The 18,756-nt window shown below is 39.1% G+C and overlaps 1 protein-coding gene across 2 annotated transcripts in view; it reads left to right on the forward strand.

Moving 5' to 3' along the window:
- LOC308688218 (complement C3-like) overlaps positions 1-18,756 on the forward strand; it is a 133,917-nt gene that overhangs the window by 24,769 nt on the left and 90,392 nt on the right. For both annotated transcript variants that reach the window (XM_081361143.1, XM_081361144.1), the window contains exons 13-18: positions 2,101-2,292; positions 2,376-2,528; positions 2,609-2,738; positions 7,579-7,650; positions 9,609-9,806; positions 17,807-17,909. In XM_081361143.1, coding sequence (XP_081217269.1) covers positions 2,101-2,292; positions 2,376-2,528; positions 2,609-2,738; positions 7,579-7,650; positions 9,609-9,806; positions 17,807-17,909 — 848 coding nt within the window. The remainder of the gene's footprint in view (positions 1-2,100; positions 2,293-2,375; positions 2,529-2,608; positions 2,739-7,578; positions 7,651-9,608; positions 9,807-17,806; positions 17,910-18,756) is intronic.

Here is an 18,756-nt window from a genome sequence, read left to right on the forward strand (position 1 = left end):
CATCAAAACAATGTTAAATCAATGTTAATGTGTACATTTTCGACTCAACATCACTTTTGCTCCCTCAATTAATGTAGATTTTTTCTAAGATTTAATCCATAAATCAATGGTAATGGCGTTGAATCAATGTTACAATGTGATGTTGGTTTAACATCATGTTTGCACTCTCAGAAAATGAAACACAACAATTACAACTTACTTAAAGCCACACAGCCTGAAATCAACTGCAAATAAAATACAATAAATCTCTCAAGATCTCAGCAGAAGGTCTTTTTGACAATTAACAGAGGTTTAGATGTTGATGTTTTATTGAAAATATTTGGTTTCAGTGATTATGGTGATCAGTGTTTCATTTAGTTGGACAGTTTGACTCTTGGCTTTAATGTGAGTGTGTGATCTTTGCAACAGTGTGTTTTAAAACATAATTTATTGCAAAGAAAGCCAGACACAAAGGTAATCAGTTGAAATAATTATCAGCATCAGCATTCACTAATTTTACTCTGGCCAAAAGTGGTTTTAAGTTTTAACATGTAATATAACCATAGGCGTAATTTGCGGGTGGGACGGGTGGGACATGTCCCCACCACTTTTTGCTAAGGTCGATATTGTCCCCACCACTTTTGAAACATCTCGCGGCACGAATGTACCAATACAAATAAATAAAACATCTCCAGTTAACTAGCAGAGCATTCATTTAGTTCGTTTGTAAGAGGCGATCTAGCACTGAAATGTGTTGTTTTTGAAATCAAGTGATCAAAGTGCTCGTTGCCGCTGCGATCAGATACAGGCACGGATAATGTGTCTTCACTCGGACTCGTGCTTCAATCCGTTGTGGAGACTCTTATTTGTTCCGGTGAAATTACAAAACAAAATGCATACAAACGTATGCTTGCCTGATATACAACCACTGATAAACATAATCGGTTTTAATGAGAAAAAAAAAAAACCTATACAAGTGCGGATTAGAACCCACAACCTCTGACACGCTTGGCAAAAGCTCTACCACTGGACCATTTCGATATACAGATTTTTCAATGGATTTACCCAAACCAACATATATCAAACCTCATTACACGACAAATTAAACCCATGCACCATTTCAATCGATTGCTCGACATCGTAATGTTATTGTACATACATCGATTTATGATTTAGCATTCATAACCACCCGACCCGTTTTTTTAAAAAAAAAACCGTCCCACCCACTTTTCAAAACAAAGTTACGCCACTGAATATAACAACTTTACTTGAATTGAATTAAATGTTTTGGATATCACCATTAAATTATTATTATAATTTTTTTTTTTTACTGACTCGAAGTTGGCACTGTGCATGTGAAATACTCCAATACTCTAAGTTACTGGCGTCAAGTAAGCCTATTAATAATATTATTAATATTAATGTCTGTTTTTTAGACAATAACGAGTGAAAATAGTTAGGTTAGATACATTTGAGTAGGCCTGTTTTGTTAAAAATCGATAGCTGTAATGCTTCGGTGCAGAAAGAAGCCCGTGAGCCACGAAGATAAGTTTGCATGCAGATTAGGCAAATTTCCGCCTATTTTAGACAGCCTAGTCAGCTCATTTTTTGTTTTGCATCACTTATAGCTCTTAAACCTTTAAAATGGAGTTTAGGAAGATGTATGTAACCACAATCATAAGATTTGAATAGCTCTTATAGCCTTATCTCTTGTCAAAAGGCTCAACATGACCGCAGACTTTGAAGAACACTGCTGGCAGCAGCGACGTCTGTGTCTATACCATTCTAATCAATGACAGCGTAACCTATTCCTGCTCCCAAGTCATAAATCTCGTGTCTCCGATTAAACATGATTTTGTGAAATGTTGTGTTAATGTTGGTATACAACAGTATATGATAGCAATATAAGGTATATTACCAACTTTAAAAATACAATGTTTAATAACAAAAAAAAAAGCCTTTTTTTTTGTTTCCTGAAAAATAATGGTTTTGGAGATGCGAGGATTCCACCCGACAGCGACAATATTAAAAACACCACATAGACAAATAAACAACATTAAAAGCTGGATTTTCACCATAGGGGGACTTTAAGTCTTTTTAACTTGTCTGTATCATTTTCAGATCTTAAGTAAAGGTCAGATTGTTAAAGCAGACAGGTTCAAGAGGAAAGGACAATCTCTAGTGACGCTGCCTCTAACTGTAACCAGAGACATGGTGCCGTCCTTCCGCTTTGTGGCTTATTATCATGTGGGCTCGACTGAGGTGGTGTCTGATTCAGTCTGGGTCGACGTGAAGGACACGTGCATGGGAACGGTGGGTCAACCATCACAAGAAATAGTTGATGTCAATCAAATGCTAATCAACTAGATCTGATTCAGTGTCTCTCGTTTTAACAGCTCAAGCTTCAGGTGAAGGACAAGAGGAATACCTATGAAACAGGAGATGAGGTCAAGCTGCAGATAACTGGAGATACTGGAGCTAGAGTTGGGCTGGTGGTGGTTGACAAGGCTGTGCATGTCCTTAACAAGAACAGACTCACTCAGACTCAGGTGAAGGACCTTCTTCAGACGTCATGGCACAATCAGCTCTGATTAAACTGCATGTAACTGGTGTCTTTTTGCACCTTCAGATCTGGGACTTCATAGAGAAGCATGACACCGGCTGTACGGCAGGAGGTGGAAAGGACAGTATGGGGGTTTTCACTGATGCAGGTCTGATGTTTGAGTCACACACCGCAGGAGGAACCGACACCAGAACAGGTTTTTTTTTCTTTTAGATTTCTTTTAGTTCGATCTTCCCGATGTTGTGAAGCACAAACCTACAAGAAAAACTCAGTTGGTCACTACCTGAACACTAACACCCAAGTTTCTTGATGTCCTGGTTGAGGTTAGTGTTGTAGACCCCAATTGCACAGTGTTGTTGTGGTCTTCTGACGGGAGGGCAGGAATTATAAGGAGCTCCATATTCGCAAGTTTTAAGAGATGAAGCTCCTTCATACTAGGCGATATGTCTGAAAGGCAAGCAGAGATACGAGGTGAGACAGTTGGAGCATCAGGTTGAAATGACAGATAGAGCTGTGTATCATCAGCATAGCAGTGGCAGAAGAAGGCATGTACCTTTATGATTGTGCCCAGTGAGGTTGTGTAAATGGCTAATGTGACTCCGACACCTCTGTTCTCTATGACACCTTGAAAGACCTGCCTGTGATGTAAAACTGAAGCCACCGAAGAACTTTACCTGAAATGCCCCAGTCCGAATGGGTGGACCTGGTGGTGTCAAAGGAGGAAAACCGGTCCAGTACACAGTAAAACCTAACAGTAATATGTACTAAATAAAATTGAGTTCACAGCACTCAAATATTACCAAAACTTGAATGACTGAAACAGAACTCAAACTGAATGAATTATAGAAGATATACGAGTAGTTACACAACCAAGCACTTCGACTTGGGTCAGTAAAAAGTCACGTTGGTTCTATGAGAGAAGTGAGAGGGAGACGGGGAGAGGATTTTTCAGGAGTGATGATATTACTGCGCCGAGTCGAAGTGCTCTCAAGTGCTATTCCGTCATACATTATAGTTATCCTTTTTACCCGCTTAGAAAAGTGCCACGTTTTATTTTGTGTCACCATTCTTGGTCGTGTAACTGTATTTAAATAGGGAAAATCGCTTCTAGCTTCATCTCTGTTTGGTCCCTAATTAATGACTTGGGCTAAGCTAAGTGCTATCAAAGTGTCGCCGCGCGCCAGAGCGATTGAGTGCACGCACTGAGACGAGAGAGGTATGTATCAACTCGTCTTAGTTAAGGGAATAACATAGTTTAATATGAAAAATCGTTGAAGTATCCCTTTAAATCTGTGAAGATCTCAGCAGAGGAGGATTAAACAACTCCACAAACAGCATTACCAGCTTCACTTATTACTAACCAGACTGACTTTATTTGTCTACAGAAGTTATTATTGAGAATTATAGGTGGACTGTATTTGTTTTATTTTATTTTTTAGAATTAATTAGGTTTAGATGTTTATATTTTATTGAAAATAAGTTTAGTTTGATGCCATCAGTTTTGTGATTAGTGTTTGCTTTTGTTAGTCAGTTTGAATTGATTTAATATTAGTTTTTCTCTTGCTGTTTTATTTTTGCCAAACACAGTAACAGAAGACAGAGGAAGTGTGATCATTTGATGTTGGTTACTTGTTGATAATAAAGATTATGTAGTGTTTTCACTGATTTTATCCAGTGTAAACGCTTTGACTAAATTGGTGATATTTTTGTTTATTGATTAAGTGTTCATGTGACTGCACATCTTGATAAACAGTAGTGTTATGACAATCTGAAGAATAATACTGTTAATTTTTTTTATAAATGTCATTTGGACACACAGACATCAAAAGTCAGCGGATGAATCTCAGCAATGACATGCTGCAGTGCATGCTGGGAGCCATGGATGAGTCTTATAATAGGGCTCCCAGCATGCACTGCAGCATGTCACCATTGCTTAGATTCATACGCTGATTATTACATTTGACAGTAATATATGAGATTTTGTTTAATTACGGTAACCCACTAGCAATCAGGAAGGAGATTTGTGCCTCACTTCACTTATTGGCTGTTAAAGAAAACCACCATCACATGATCATAATTGTGCTTGGCATGCTTTGTAACAAGTATAGTGTAATTCGTTAAATTAAAATGTCAAGGGTCATTAGCCCAACTAAAGCAAACACTGATCACCAAAATGGTGACCCCAATTGAAACTATTATTTTCAATTAACATACCTGCAAACTAGTCGTTTTTCGGCGAAAATCGCCGTTTTGAATGGGAAAATGTCATCCACGTGAATCGTGTAGATCCGAAGAGTTTTTTTTTTTTTTTTGGTTTATTGTCATCACGCAAGTCATTTGGCCAATCACAGTCAAGATAACGGCAGCGTCTTTAAAAAGCCCCTGGCTGCAGCTTTCCCGCGGATGAATTCAAGTTAGTGAACATGTTTAACATTAACGTTATAATGGAAAGTAAGTTTGTCGGCTACTCAGCTAACGTAAGATAAGCAAATTGTGTTGTTAGCCTACAATGTTAGTTCAATGTGAAGGATTTTGGCAAGGCTATCTCATTCCACTGCATTACAGTGTTAATTTCGTTATTTTTCACAGACGAAACCGAGACGATAAAGAAAATTATAAAAACTAGTTTTTGAATGACAAAAATTATGACGAAAATCTATTGACATTTTCGTCAACGAATAAAAACTAGACAAAATGTTAGATAGTGACGATTTGGGAAGCGATCCATTCAGAACTGATAGTAGATGCGCACATTTGTTCTGAACGCGCTGCATGTATCATGTCTCATCTTTCTGTGCGCACGCACACACCCGACCCGAAGCGTGCAGCCATAGACACCTATACAGCGTGCAAGTTCTGAATTGAGCTCTGTTTCGTGTTTGAATGGACAAATACACACAACATTATGTCTAAATGTCCGTTTTGGAGAGTATTCACGTAAAATATGTCGGTTATGTCTTAAACAGTTGTGATTGTATCGGATGTGCATCAGTGCAATTCTGGATCCGCATGTCATTGGAAATGATCCGATGTCTTAAAGTGACAGTGGGTAATAAACCTAAATGCGGTCTGTGTCCTTAAAGGGATAGTTCACCCAAGAAGATATTTTAAAGAAGGTTGGTAATTAAACAGTTGCTGGTCCCCATTGACTTCAATAGTTTTTTTTTTTTTTCTACTATGGAAGTCAATGGGGTCCATCAGACATTTGGTAACCGACTTTCTTCAAAATATCTTCTTTTGTGTTCAGCAGAAGAAAGTAAGTCATACAGATTTGGACCAACTTGAGGGAGAGTAAATGATCACAGAATTTTCATTTTTGGGTGAACTATTCCTTTAATATTGATCAAGCAACAAAAGAAAAAGAAAAGCATTCACTTCTCGTTAATAGCTTTAATATTAATATAATATTAATATTAATTATATTTAATTCATTTAAATATGTCTCCATGAAAGAATAAAGAATGATGCATGCAAGAAGTTATAAAGAATGCATATATCATTAATTGAAAAGGAGACTGTGTTCTACTTTAGGAAAAGTGGTTTTATTTAATTTTAAGATATTTTTTAAGTCACAGTAGTTAAATCTGTATCTGTATTGCATGTTCAAACTTTAAAATCAGTTATATTAAGAGGTTAATAGATGTTTTATCCGGGAGCATATGGGTTTGGACATTTTAGAGAATAAATTAATGCATTACAATTGAACTAAACCCATTATATTTTAGTCGACTACAATCTTATTGTATTTCGTCGACTAAACCTAGACTAAAACTAAAACAATTCAGATGACTAAAATATGACTAAAACTAAATGGTATTTTAGTCAAAAGACTGACTAAAACTAAATCAAAATTTGCTGTCAAAATGAATATTTTTATCTGATTTTATAAAATGTCACTTTTTTCAGACCTTCTGAGTTTTCAGGTATGAATTAAACATCAACATCTAAACCTCTGCTAATTCTCAATAAAAACTTCTGTAGACATCTGACAGAAATAAAGTCAGTCTGGTTAGTAATAAGTGAAGCTGGTAATGCTGTTTGTGGAGTTGTTTAATCCTCCTCTGCTGAGATCTTCACAGATTTAATGTCTTCTTTTCTCTTCAGTTGATTTCATCTGAGGCTGTGTCTGAAGTCAGTTGTAGTTCTTGTGTCTCTGCTCATCTCTTCTCTTTTTTTCTGTTCTTATTGTTTCAATGATTCTGCTTGTTAACATCAAGTGTCTTCAGTAATGGTAAATTATAGGGGTGGAACGGTACACAGAAGTCACGGTTCGGTTCATACCTCGGTTCAGACATCACGGTTCGGGATGAGTTCGGTACAATGGAGGGAAAAGCAAAACAAAAATGCAGAAGTCAATTTTTTTTATTGTGCATGTCTCAGGCTGTACCACCTAGTGTCATACAGTCTCACAGCACCGGCTTTAAACCTGCTTTAAACTATTCTTTTGTAGTGTGGTGTACTAAAGTGTTGTTTTACTAAAATAAACATTCACAAGTGTACCTTACTTCTCACCGCTGATTCCTGATGGTTTAGAGGACAATTACACCGAGTCGCACCCTGTCGTTTCAAAGAATAGTACACCGGCGAGCGCGAAGTAGAAATGCCTCGTCCATTTGGGAGGCAGGCGAAACAAACAAAGCTAGCTTAAGGCAGGGCTACAGATTAGGTGTCCTTAAAGAACCCGCGTATCTAACAGTAGTTCCGCATTACATTAATTAATTTGCACGCGAGTTTTATTTATTTTTATACTGTGTATTCTCTGTGTAAATTCATGCACCGAACCGTGACGCCCGTACCGATTCGGTTCAATACGAATACATGTACCGTTCCACCCCTAGTAAATTATCACCTAATTTATCACTTTTTACACTCTGTAGTGTGGACACATAGCCTATGTACACTGAGGAGTGTTAATTTAACACTGGGGATTTTACTGTGTATGTTTCAAACTTGATTCAATGATGGTCTACTATCAGGTTTTTTTTTAACCTCTCTCAGTGATTTTTACAATTTATTCAAATGAATTGACCCTTTAGTGCCTGAGTGTCCCGTCGCTAAAAAGAGAAAACGAAGAGCTGAGAGTCTCCTGCAGATCACTGGTACACTGGGTGAGGAACTGGACTTTTTTACTCTGAGATTTTACTCTTGCAATTCAAATCAGATAGGATCTTCTGTGATTTAATTTTGATTGTTTTACTGTGTTAAAGACCCCAAACCTTCTCTTTACTCTTCATGTTTTAGGGGACTTTAAAGGGCACCTGTTATGCAAAGTTTGAACATAAGTGTGTGTTGGTAGTGTACACAACCACCCTATAATGATAAATATCCACCCAGTGCTTTTTTTTTTAAATCCCCATAAATCATAAGCACTGTCCCAGAACAAGCTGTTCTCAGATTTGGGGCAGTGTGATGTTACTTTACACAAGCCCTGCTCACGACTGTTGACTGACACTGCAGTTTTAGTATAGACCCGCCCTGAGTGAGCTAAACACAGTCCGTCAATTGTTTCGACGCCGGAGCAGCTGTAGACAAGAATTTCTCATAAGCGATTGAGGTGTTTTGTTGTTGGATGTAAGAATGAACGTAGCAGTCTTCATTTACTCCTGTTGTTACTCGAGGATGGGTCTGTACCAACTGTTCGTGATTAAGCTTACAGTCTCCAGAGCGACAGGCCTAACGTTACTGACCACGGCAGAAATGAAAGGGAGAGCGTGGTCTTTATGACAGCTCATCGAGTCGTTTTACGGATATAAAGTTTACCAGTTTATTATAAGCACCCACTGAAAAGCTGTGCATATATTTGTTTACTGTTAGTTGTAACGAGTGTTTTGTGTAATTTGCTGTGTATGTTGATGATAATGAAAGGGAGAGAGAGAGAGAGAGAGAGAGAGAGAGAGTTTATGGATAAGACTTTAAAGCAACACCAAAAAACTTTCCCTCTTCCGTCCCCCTACAGGTTGGAAGCAGAATTGTCCATTACTGCTGTCGTAAATAATTTAGCCTACGTCGCACACTCGCTCGCTGTTTATCTAGCACCGGCTTTGGAAATAACAATGTTCACAGACAAGGTAGAGTATGTTGCATGATTTTATGAAAGTATGATGTATTGTGACATCAGAAACGAAGAAAAGCAAAATAATGACTATTGTAACGCTTGATGTAAAGCAAGTCAAATTTGTAGTTTCTTATGTCTCATTTGAACTACAGAAACGCGACCTGATCTGGCAAACTTGCATAGTGTGGTTATAGCAGATATAGGTCTGCAAAGCAAATGCAGAAGTGCCTTTCACTCTGTTACTACTTGATGAACCATTGAAACGATTTTCGAAACATTATTTTAAGGTAAAAAATTATCTTTAGTGTTGTTTTAATGCGCACTTCTTATACGGTGTTTATTCAGCTCTTATAGTGATTGACTGTGAAACTGACGCTTCATCTTTTGTGTGATGTACAATGAACTTCACTGAACTCATCAGTATATTTTTGGCCATCATTCGGAGGGTTTTTAAAAAAAAAAAAAAAAATCTAAATGAACACAGCTACTGAGAGTTACTGTTGATTTTATCATTCAGTGAGATAAGATTGTCCTGAAACTGAGCACGAGCTCATTAGGCTCTGCCCTCTGTGCCGGCAGCAGCAGCTCATTTGCATTTAAAACGATACACACTAAAACTGTGTTTTTTCTGAGCCCAAAAAGTGACAATTTAAATATGCTGTAAAAAAATTATCTGTTGGGAATTTTGAGCTAAAACACATACACACTATTATATTACATCTTGTGAAAAGAGGCATAATAACACAGGTGGAAAGTCCAGGTTCAGAAAGTAAAAGTCCTCCTCAGTATTTTGTTCCAATTCAGACAGGAGATAGAACTAATTAGTGAAATCATCTTTGTGGATCAACAATCAAGTTTATGGGTGGAATAAACATATGGCAGGACTTTCTGACCCCTGGACTTATACACCTCTGCATACTAGGTGCCCTTTATAACTTTTTTAACCCCCCCCTTTTTAAATTTTTAATGCCAATGTTCTCCTACTCCCCTCATTGTTCATGATCTTCTCAGCTGGTCAATACTCTGGTGAACTGAAGCAGTGCTGCATTGATGGGATGAGGGATAATAAACTCGGCTACACCTGTGAACGAAGAGCCAAGTATATTGTAGACGGGCTAGAGTGTGCCCAGGCCTTCCTGCAATGCTGCAAAGAGATGACAACCCGCAAAAACATGAAGACAGAAGAAGAGGAGATGATTCTGGCTCGCAGTAAGTATTAACTGATAAATACAATTGTCACAATATTCATTGTCACACGGTTTATTATGTGCATATGTTCTGTTTTATTATGTTGCTTTTTGTATTACATCCTGAGTAAATAGCCACTAATGCAGTACTGGGGAATATTTACTACCATGTTTTACTGTCTATTATTTAACAACCACACACAGCAACTAAATTTCAACTTTATGCAAATGAGAAGCGATTTTCACGAGCGACAACCAATAGGAAAGAAACCTTTCAGTGGAGCTCAGCTCCCGTCACCATCTCGAGTGCAGTGCAAGACAGAAGAGTTCGAGGGCGATTTCACCGTTTTATATGATTTGACTGTAACTAACCACAAGCATGTATATAATCAGAGGCGGACAGAGAGTACACAGCTTCATTACTTGAGTAAAAGTACAGATACCCCTTGCTAAATTTTACTCAAGTACAAGTAAAAGTACTACAGTCAGATGTCTACTTAAAGGGGAAATGAAGCAGTCAATCAAGTTTACATGATTTACAAGATGGATTTCCACTATAATCAACAATTATATAAGAAACATTACAAATGTAAACATATAAAAGAAAAAAGAAAAACCGTTATATCTTTCGCGGCCAGGGCGCCGCCATTGTGCAGTATTCTAACCGGTGACGTCACGGGGTTGGTTGGCTTTAAAGGCTCTGGGTTGAGTTCAGTAAAACGCAGTGAAAGACATAAAACTTAACATTAAACTACGCATAAAAAGCGTTCATCTGCTATCATATTATCATGTCAAACCTCTCATACATGTTTGCATCACACTGGCTCGTTAACAAGATGCATGTGCTGGTCGAACCAGCGAACAACTAACGTTAGGTACAGTCATTGTTAGCTAACAGCTGTAAGCATGAACTAGCTAAATAACGCTAACTTAGTGTTTAGCTAGTGAAGTTTATTAGTACCAGACAAAAAGACGACGTCTAACGTTATGTTAACAAACTGCACATGCACACTGTAGATGTTTGTGAAATAATTATTTATTCAATATAATGTTTTACATTTTACAGACATGTTACAACTATTTACAGGCTATTTGCTAACGTTATAGCTTGTGTGTGTGTGTGTGTGTGTGTGTGTGTGTGTGTGTGTGTGTGTGTGTGTGTGTGTGGACTACTCTTCAATCGTTGGCTGGCTCACTGAAATGACTAAATAAAAAAGCCGTCTTCCTGCTGGCCAGTATTTGGCATTTTTCATTCTGTAACATACAGATCTGTATTATGCTATTGTTTTTTATAGTGTTATACATTTCTTACAGATAATCACGATGATTATTGCATTTGTCTTACCGAATGTGGTATCTTCCTGTCAGCAATTACAGTTTTTCTATAAGCTTTTTTTTATTAATGCTGACAGTAAAATGTTGCCAGATATTGCTACGAAAAACAAGCAACAATTTTTTTTTTTTTTTTTTTTTAATAATCCGAAATAAGTTCAAAGCTTGTGTTTTGGAAATAAGATTAATATATCACGAACCCTAACATGCAACTTTCCACTTTAATAACTTCCTAAAGTGTGACATTAAATCAGAAAAACAAGTCTAGAAGACTACTGCCACCTTTCCATTAGGTAGATCTGGCAACACTGGATTATTTACAGTCTATGGATCGCACCCGCGCCCTCACAATGCTCTCTCAAGCCCCGTTCACTGTGCTGGATTCTCACAGCAAAATGAATTGCAAACACTCATATGAGGTGGTTTAAACGGCTAATTAATCATTCAGAGAGCTTGAAATTGTATTTTTGAATGTAAAAAAATGACCGAGGTCCAGACCTCGGTGACCTCATAGCTGGCTACGGTCATGTCCATCACCGGCTGTTCGACATAGCGACGTACCACTGCTCGGTTCCCACGCCGTATCGACTCAAACGCATAAGCAATGGCACACATGGGCTCAACAGGTCTTTCAAGTTCGCCTTCCTCCATTTCAAATCAATTGCGTGTTCAGTCCGGTCCAGTAACCCTTCACTCTCTTCACTCACAAGCGGAACCAACCAACCCCGTTACGTAGGCTGTGACGTCACTCCAAAATGGCAACTCGCTAGCTAGAAATTACGAAAATAATTTTGTCATATCTGTGGTTTTAACAACTTTTTAAAATATTTTTTTTTTGGCAAGGTGACTTTTCTACTATATGTAGCTACTACTAGTGCCAAAACGTGGACGTTTCATTTCCCCTTTAAGTAAAAGTACTGAAGTACTTGTTTTTAAAAGTACTTGAGTGTCAAGAGTACATTTTCTAAATATTGCATTACTACTGCCACAGTGCTTACATTGGTAAACACAGCAAACACTTGAAGCGAAAACTATCATTAACTTGTTCAGAAAATTGAAATAGTCTGGCGAGGTGGGGCCACGGGTTGGCACATTCCCGGGATAGACCTGCTGCGTCTTCATCCATTGTTTCATCCATGGTTTCGTCTCTTATCTAAATCTGACCATGGAATTGACTTTGGCGTAAAGCTGAAGGTGATTGCTGATAGGCTGTCCCAATCAGTGACGCCTGCACAATCCAGTCATGTTTGAGAGGGAAACAACAAATTGAGGGTTTCCGAGATTGTTCTTGTTTCCTTTTTTTTTTAGAAGAAGAAGTAATGGGTACTCACGGTTATGGATAGAAATGTAGCAGAGTAAAGAGTACAACATTTGCCTCTCAAATGTACTTGAGTAAAGTCATGAGTACTCCCCAAAAATGATACTCGAGTAAAGTACAGATCCCTCAAAATTGTACTTAAGTACTGTACTCAAGTAAATGTACTCCGTTACTGTCCGGCTCTGGATATAATAAAATGATGCATGGAAAAGAAACTGTCGACAGTCTCAGTGAGTTTAATTCATACATTTATAGTTCGAGTGTTGTAGTTTTATGTTGCAAGTTTAGCACTGCTGCAGTTCATTTTACAGTTTTCCCTGCATTATGTTGACTATAAGGGACAAGAAAATTGATTATTTGTCAAATTCGGATGACGTTTTAGTAATTTATGACAGTATGAATGAGTTTAATTTGTAGATTGATCGATTGTTAAAGGAGAACTTTGGTCAATTTTAACATTGAGCTCATTTTTTTGTAAATTTGGAGTGCTGTCGATACAGAGAACAACGACAAAAATCGGCGTTGCCTACACCGTGTTATCCTCTTTTTAAAATTTGCACCCTGTTGACTTAAATGGGGCAAGTTTTAAACCTGCTTTTAGCCTCTTAACATCCTTGATGTGTCATTACAAGTGCACAGCTAATGTGAGTGATTCCTTCAGAGTGAACACGAGTGAATCTGACTGCAGTAGATGTGAAAGATATGAATAAAATGATGTTATTTAAGCCAGCGCACATACCTGTATTTTCTTCCTGTTTTCGGTTGAAGTCCACAGTAGTCGATTGTCGAGTTCACGCGCATAGGTTTAGTACGTACGATCATGCGCCCGAACTCGACAATCGACTACTTTGGACTTCAACCGAAAACAGGATGTAAATACAGGTATGTGCGCTGGCTGAAATAACATAATTTTTATTCATATCTTGCACATCTACTGCAGTCAGATTCACCATGTTCACTCTGAAGGAATCACTCACCATGGCTGGGCACGTGTAATGACACATCAAGTATGTTAAGAGGCTAAAAGCAGGTTTAAAACTTGCCCCATTTAAGTCAATAGGGTGCAACACGGTGGATAACACGGTGTGGGCAACACCGATTTTTGTTGTTGTTCTCTGTACTGACAGCACTCCAAATTTACAAAAAAACAAGCTCAATGTTAAAATTGACCGGAGTTCTCCTTTAATTGGGGTTGGAGCTAAACTCTGCAGGACAGTGGCCCTCCAGGACCGAGATTGGTGAACCCTGCCTTAGGGTGCTTTCACACCTGCCTCATTTAGTTCGGTTGAATCGCACTAGAGTTCGTTTTCCCCATTGGTGCGGTTCGTTTGGCCAGGTGTGAATGCGGCAATCGCACTCGGGTGCGCACCAAAAGCGGACCAAACAAGCGTACCGCGACCTGCTCAAAGAGGTGGTGTCGGTACGCTTTGAAACGAACCCTGGAGCGGTTCGTTTGTGGTGAGAACGTGATCCGACCTCGAACAGAACCAACTGCCAAAGAAATGGGCATTTTTGGACTAAACCAGTTGCCGTAGTCAACTGCGCTGTGATTATGGGTATGAGGAGAAATGTTTGTTGACAGTTTGCACTCGCGGACAAGTTGTGAGGAGGTGCGGAGCCTGATAGAAATTATTAACAGCCGCATCCTCGCTTCATTCTCAAATATTATTGTTTGTCTAAAGTGGTGTAAACTATAATAACATATGACCAAGGATACAATCAGCCCACGCAGTCGTCTCTCCATAGTAAACAGTGGCGTGTTATGCACGCGTCGCCTCCTCCTGAAGTGACTCGCCGCGTGCATTGAATAAAACATTTTTTAAGCAGCATCCTCGCTTTGGACAAACTATATAATAAACTATGACTAGGGATACAATCAGCCCACGCAGTCGTAGTAAAAAGTGGCGTGTTGTCTGCCGGATTTTCCTCCTCTTTGTTTAATTCCGGGAGTTCTGTTGGAATTTTCCTGCACGTAAATTCTGACAATCGAAGTGCAGTTATGAAAATACGTTCAAGACCCATCTGGCCAACGAGTGATGTGGATGTTGTCACATGACTGCATTTTGGTTCGTTTCATAAACTGATCCGGACCAGAGCGATAAGTGTGGTGTGAAAAGAAACCAAAACGCCTGAAAAATGCTACAAAGTATAATTTTTCTCCCTTGGTCCGGACCAAATAAACCGAACTACAGATGTGAAAGCACCCTTAGAATGATGTGTACCAATTTTCATTAAAGCCACACTGCCCTCTTGAAATACCGCCTATGTAAGTTTGGAGGAGACGGACCGTCGTTGAACAGGTCATGTGACCTGGAGAACGTATCGCTTTATGGCCGTCACGTGACCATAGGCTCTGATATACTGTCTTCTAGACTTTTGCGACAGTGCTGCGGCGCTTGTGGCCTCTAGGGGCGCTAGACGTGAAAGTTCCAGGTCTAGTGCCCCTAGCGCCCGCAAAAGTTCCGCGGTGTGGCTTTAAATTTTCGTAAAATTGGGTGATGTCTGACTATTTAATTTGCTTGAGAGATTTATTGTCTTTTATTTGCAGTTGATTTCAGGCTGTGTGGCTTTAAGTCAGTTGTAATTGTTGTTTCATTTTCTGAGAGTGCAAACATGATATTGAACCAACATCACATTGTAACATTGACTCAACGCCATCACCATTGATTTATGGATGCAATTTCAACAATTTTTCAACATTAATTGCTGGACCAAAATAGATGTTGATTCAATGCAGTTAACATTGATTTATCTGGTCTGTCTGGGACCCTAATCAAACACACCTGAACCAGCTAATCAGTGTCTTTAGGATTACTAGAAAGTTTATCAGGAGAGAGAGAGAAAAAGAAAGACAGGAGAGTTTATCAGGGTTGGATCTAAACTCTGCAGGACAGTGGCCCTCCAGGACCGAGTTTGCCAGAGGTGTATAGTCCAGGGGTCAGAAAGTAAAAGTCCTGCCATATGTTTATTCCACCCATGAACTCAGCAGCTGATTTCACTAATTAGTTCTATCTCCTGGCTGAAAAACTGCTAATTAGCAAATCCAGGTGACTGGAACAAAATACTGAGGAGGACTTTTACTTTCTGAACCTGGACTTTACACCTCTGGCCACATGTCAGCCAAGAGCAAAAAAAAAAAAAATACACCAGACCTGGACCTTATCTGAGCCACAAAAGCTGTGTATATTAAATATGGAGTCATTTTAGCCTTAATAAGTCTGTAAGTAAGAGTCCTCCTCAGTATTTTGTTCCAATCACCTGGGGCATGTTCAAGTTCAAAAAGGTGCGCAACGTTTTGCTACGGTTTCCGGGTTGAACGTCATGTTTCCTGGAAACGGCGTGCACCGGTGTGCAACGGAGTTTGAGATACGTTTTCACTTGTTTGGTGGGTGTGTCAGAACTGCAGTCCAATCAGCAGCAACATATAAAGCACGCGGTATTAAAAAAACCCTGCACCCTGCTGAAAAAAGTGAACTCGCACAATGGGTTCAAGGAAACTAATTTACATGTGTTCGATGCAGCTCGGTATACGCAACAACTGAGGATATTAGAAGACATGTTTGTTGTAAGTTTTATTGTAAAAATAAAGGATATCAACATAATGATGTAGTTGTTTATTTTTAGCTTCATTGCAAGTGTATGACATTTGGTATAGAAATAAACAATGGTAATTAAGTGTTTTTCCTAAAAATGAGAAAGATAATACAGGGTATTTAAACAGTATGACCTACAAATAAAGTCAGTATGTGAGACTAAATAGATGTGTTTTAGTCTGAATTAGGTAAGATGTGTCCATTTCAGTTTCCACAAATCCCTTCACTCGATTGTGATGTTCTCTTTTGTTCTGGTCTGCAAGTGCAGTAACTGTAACATCGGGCATATTTTGTAGTATTAAACACATATTTATACCGACTTCATCAGGCTCAGAAAATTCTTCACAAAGAACACAAAGAATGGCCTTCTCAGCTGCCATAGTTGCAACTGTCACATAGAGATGAGGATGCAAATGCAAGTAACAAAATGTAGATTTATTTACACAAATAAATCCAAAACGGTAATCCAGGATAACAGGTAGCAAAGACATGAAGCAAAGGCAGGTAACAGAGACAATGATCCGACAGTTAACAAAACAAGAGACAATGCTTATATAGACAGATCTAAATGAATAACAGGTGTGCCGGTGCTGATGAGGTGGTAATCAGTTGATCAGTCCAGGTGATGACAATCAGCACAAAACCATACACACACGAACGGACCACGGTTAGCCAACCGTGACAGCAACTCTTGCATCATAAGAACAGTGTGTTCAACGCATCACCGTTTCTGTTTAAAAACCGTTGTGCAACGTTTTGTCGGGGCTGAACGCAGCCCTGGATTTCCTAATTCAGCTGAAGAGAGAACTAATTAGTGAAATCAGCTGACTGAGTTTATGGGTGGAATAAACATATGGCAGGACTTTTACTTTCTGACCCCTGGACTATACACCTCTGGAGTTTGCCCATCCCTGGTTTATAGCCTATATCTTAACAGTGCTTTGCTGTATCAAATTCAGGGTCTCCAGATGTACCAAGTTGCATGTGAAGTGGACCAACAGTCTAGGAGAACTCTGAAAAAGTAATATTTTCCGAAAACTCTAGTGGAAACAATTTTCCACCAATAAAATAATGGATATAAACTTTTGTAGGCTTTGACTTCAGAGAAATACAGTTCTTAACTAAAACGCAATTGTACTTTTAATGCTGCTTAGTGTCTGCCCAGTCAACACGCTGATCTCACAGTGATCTCTCCATATGATCACAGTGTGAGTTCACAGTGAGCTAAAAGTGTAACCGCACAGTACACTCACTGTGTGCTCATATTATGGCCACAATGTGAGTCAACCCAGATAGAAATGTTATTGGACATGGACATGGACTCCAACATCGCTCAGACATCACATTTTGGTTGAAAATGAAAATTGGTTTGACATGTAAACATTTAATGTCAGGCTCCAGCTTCATTAAACAACTCCACTAACAGCATAGTATGAGCACACAGTGAGAGCGCTGTGAGGTTACACTTTAGATCACTATGAGCTCAGATTGCTGACGTTGTGACCACATGGTGAGATCACTTGTGAGATCAACGTGTTGACTGGGTGACACACGTGTGGGGGGTGCCTGAGTAGTGGGGCGTGGGAGGTATAGGGGGATTTAGAAACACCCCACCAGTTTTGAGATCTCTACAACTTAACGGTCTCTGACACCCAAACACTTTTAATGCAGAAAATGTGTAATTGGTAAAACATTACACATTCAATAGGGTCTCTTATACATTTTTACTTTACTTGCTCTAAAAGGTCTATTCTGCCAATTTTTTATCTGTTTCAACAGGTGATGATGATGATGACTATTATACAGACTCTGATGATATCGTGTCACGTACTCAGTTCCCTGAGAGTTGGCTTTGGGAAGAGATTGATCTATGTGAGAATTGGTGAGTAGGAGACTTTTAGACAAAAGCTGTGATTTAAGCCCCATTCACACCAGGCCAGCTGGTACGGTTACAGTTACATTTTCTACTGTGGGCTGATAGCGGCCGCTCTTTGGAATGTAATACGAATGCGTCAGTCGTTGCCTTGGTAATGTGACGGTTTACTGATGATATGAGATGAAAATTGCGACCGCGTTATGAAGAATGATCAGCTATTGCTTTTCATTTTATTATTGCTTTGTTTACTTCACTCAAATAGCGTTCTATACAGAGAAACTGGTAGCCAGGCAACAGACAAGTGACCAATTCTGAGTACTTAATGGATTCTTCCAGCACGGCTCGAGCTGAGAATTCTGGGCCGAGAACGGTTTGTAATCAGTACTCGATTATTTTTTTTTTCGTCGTGATAAAAGTGAACTGGAAAAAACGCCCCACGCTGAATGGACCAAATGGACGGCTGTCCACAGAGTAAGTGATTATTTTAAACATAGCGCATGTATAGATCGACCCATATTATACCTGTATTCACAAGTTGTGGGATTTCAAGTGTTGCGTGATATCTCTGCGCCCAAGTAGCAGTGCTTCACCTGTGCTTCCCCCTAATATAGTCCCAAGTCAATATCTGCCTAGGAAATCACCTAGTGTTAATCTGCATCGCTATTTGTACTCGTTGTGAATACGCAGGCCACAAGAAGTAATTAGGTGGGTTTTTTTGTTGTTGTTTTTGGATCACTTTTACTCAGGACATGCTAGCTGGCAACAAAGGATTCCATTCATTAAGCTAAGCTAAGCTCGCACCGATCCTGTCAAACTATGAACTGAGACAAAAATGCATTTGCCCACCTATCTA

This window comes from Scardinius erythrophthalmus (assembly GCF_964197995.2).
Source record: "Scardinius erythrophthalmus genome assembly, chromosome: 3".
Classification (NCBI taxonomy): Eukaryota; Metazoa; Chordata; class Actinopteri; order Cypriniformes; family Leuciscidae; genus Scardinius; species Scardinius erythrophthalmus.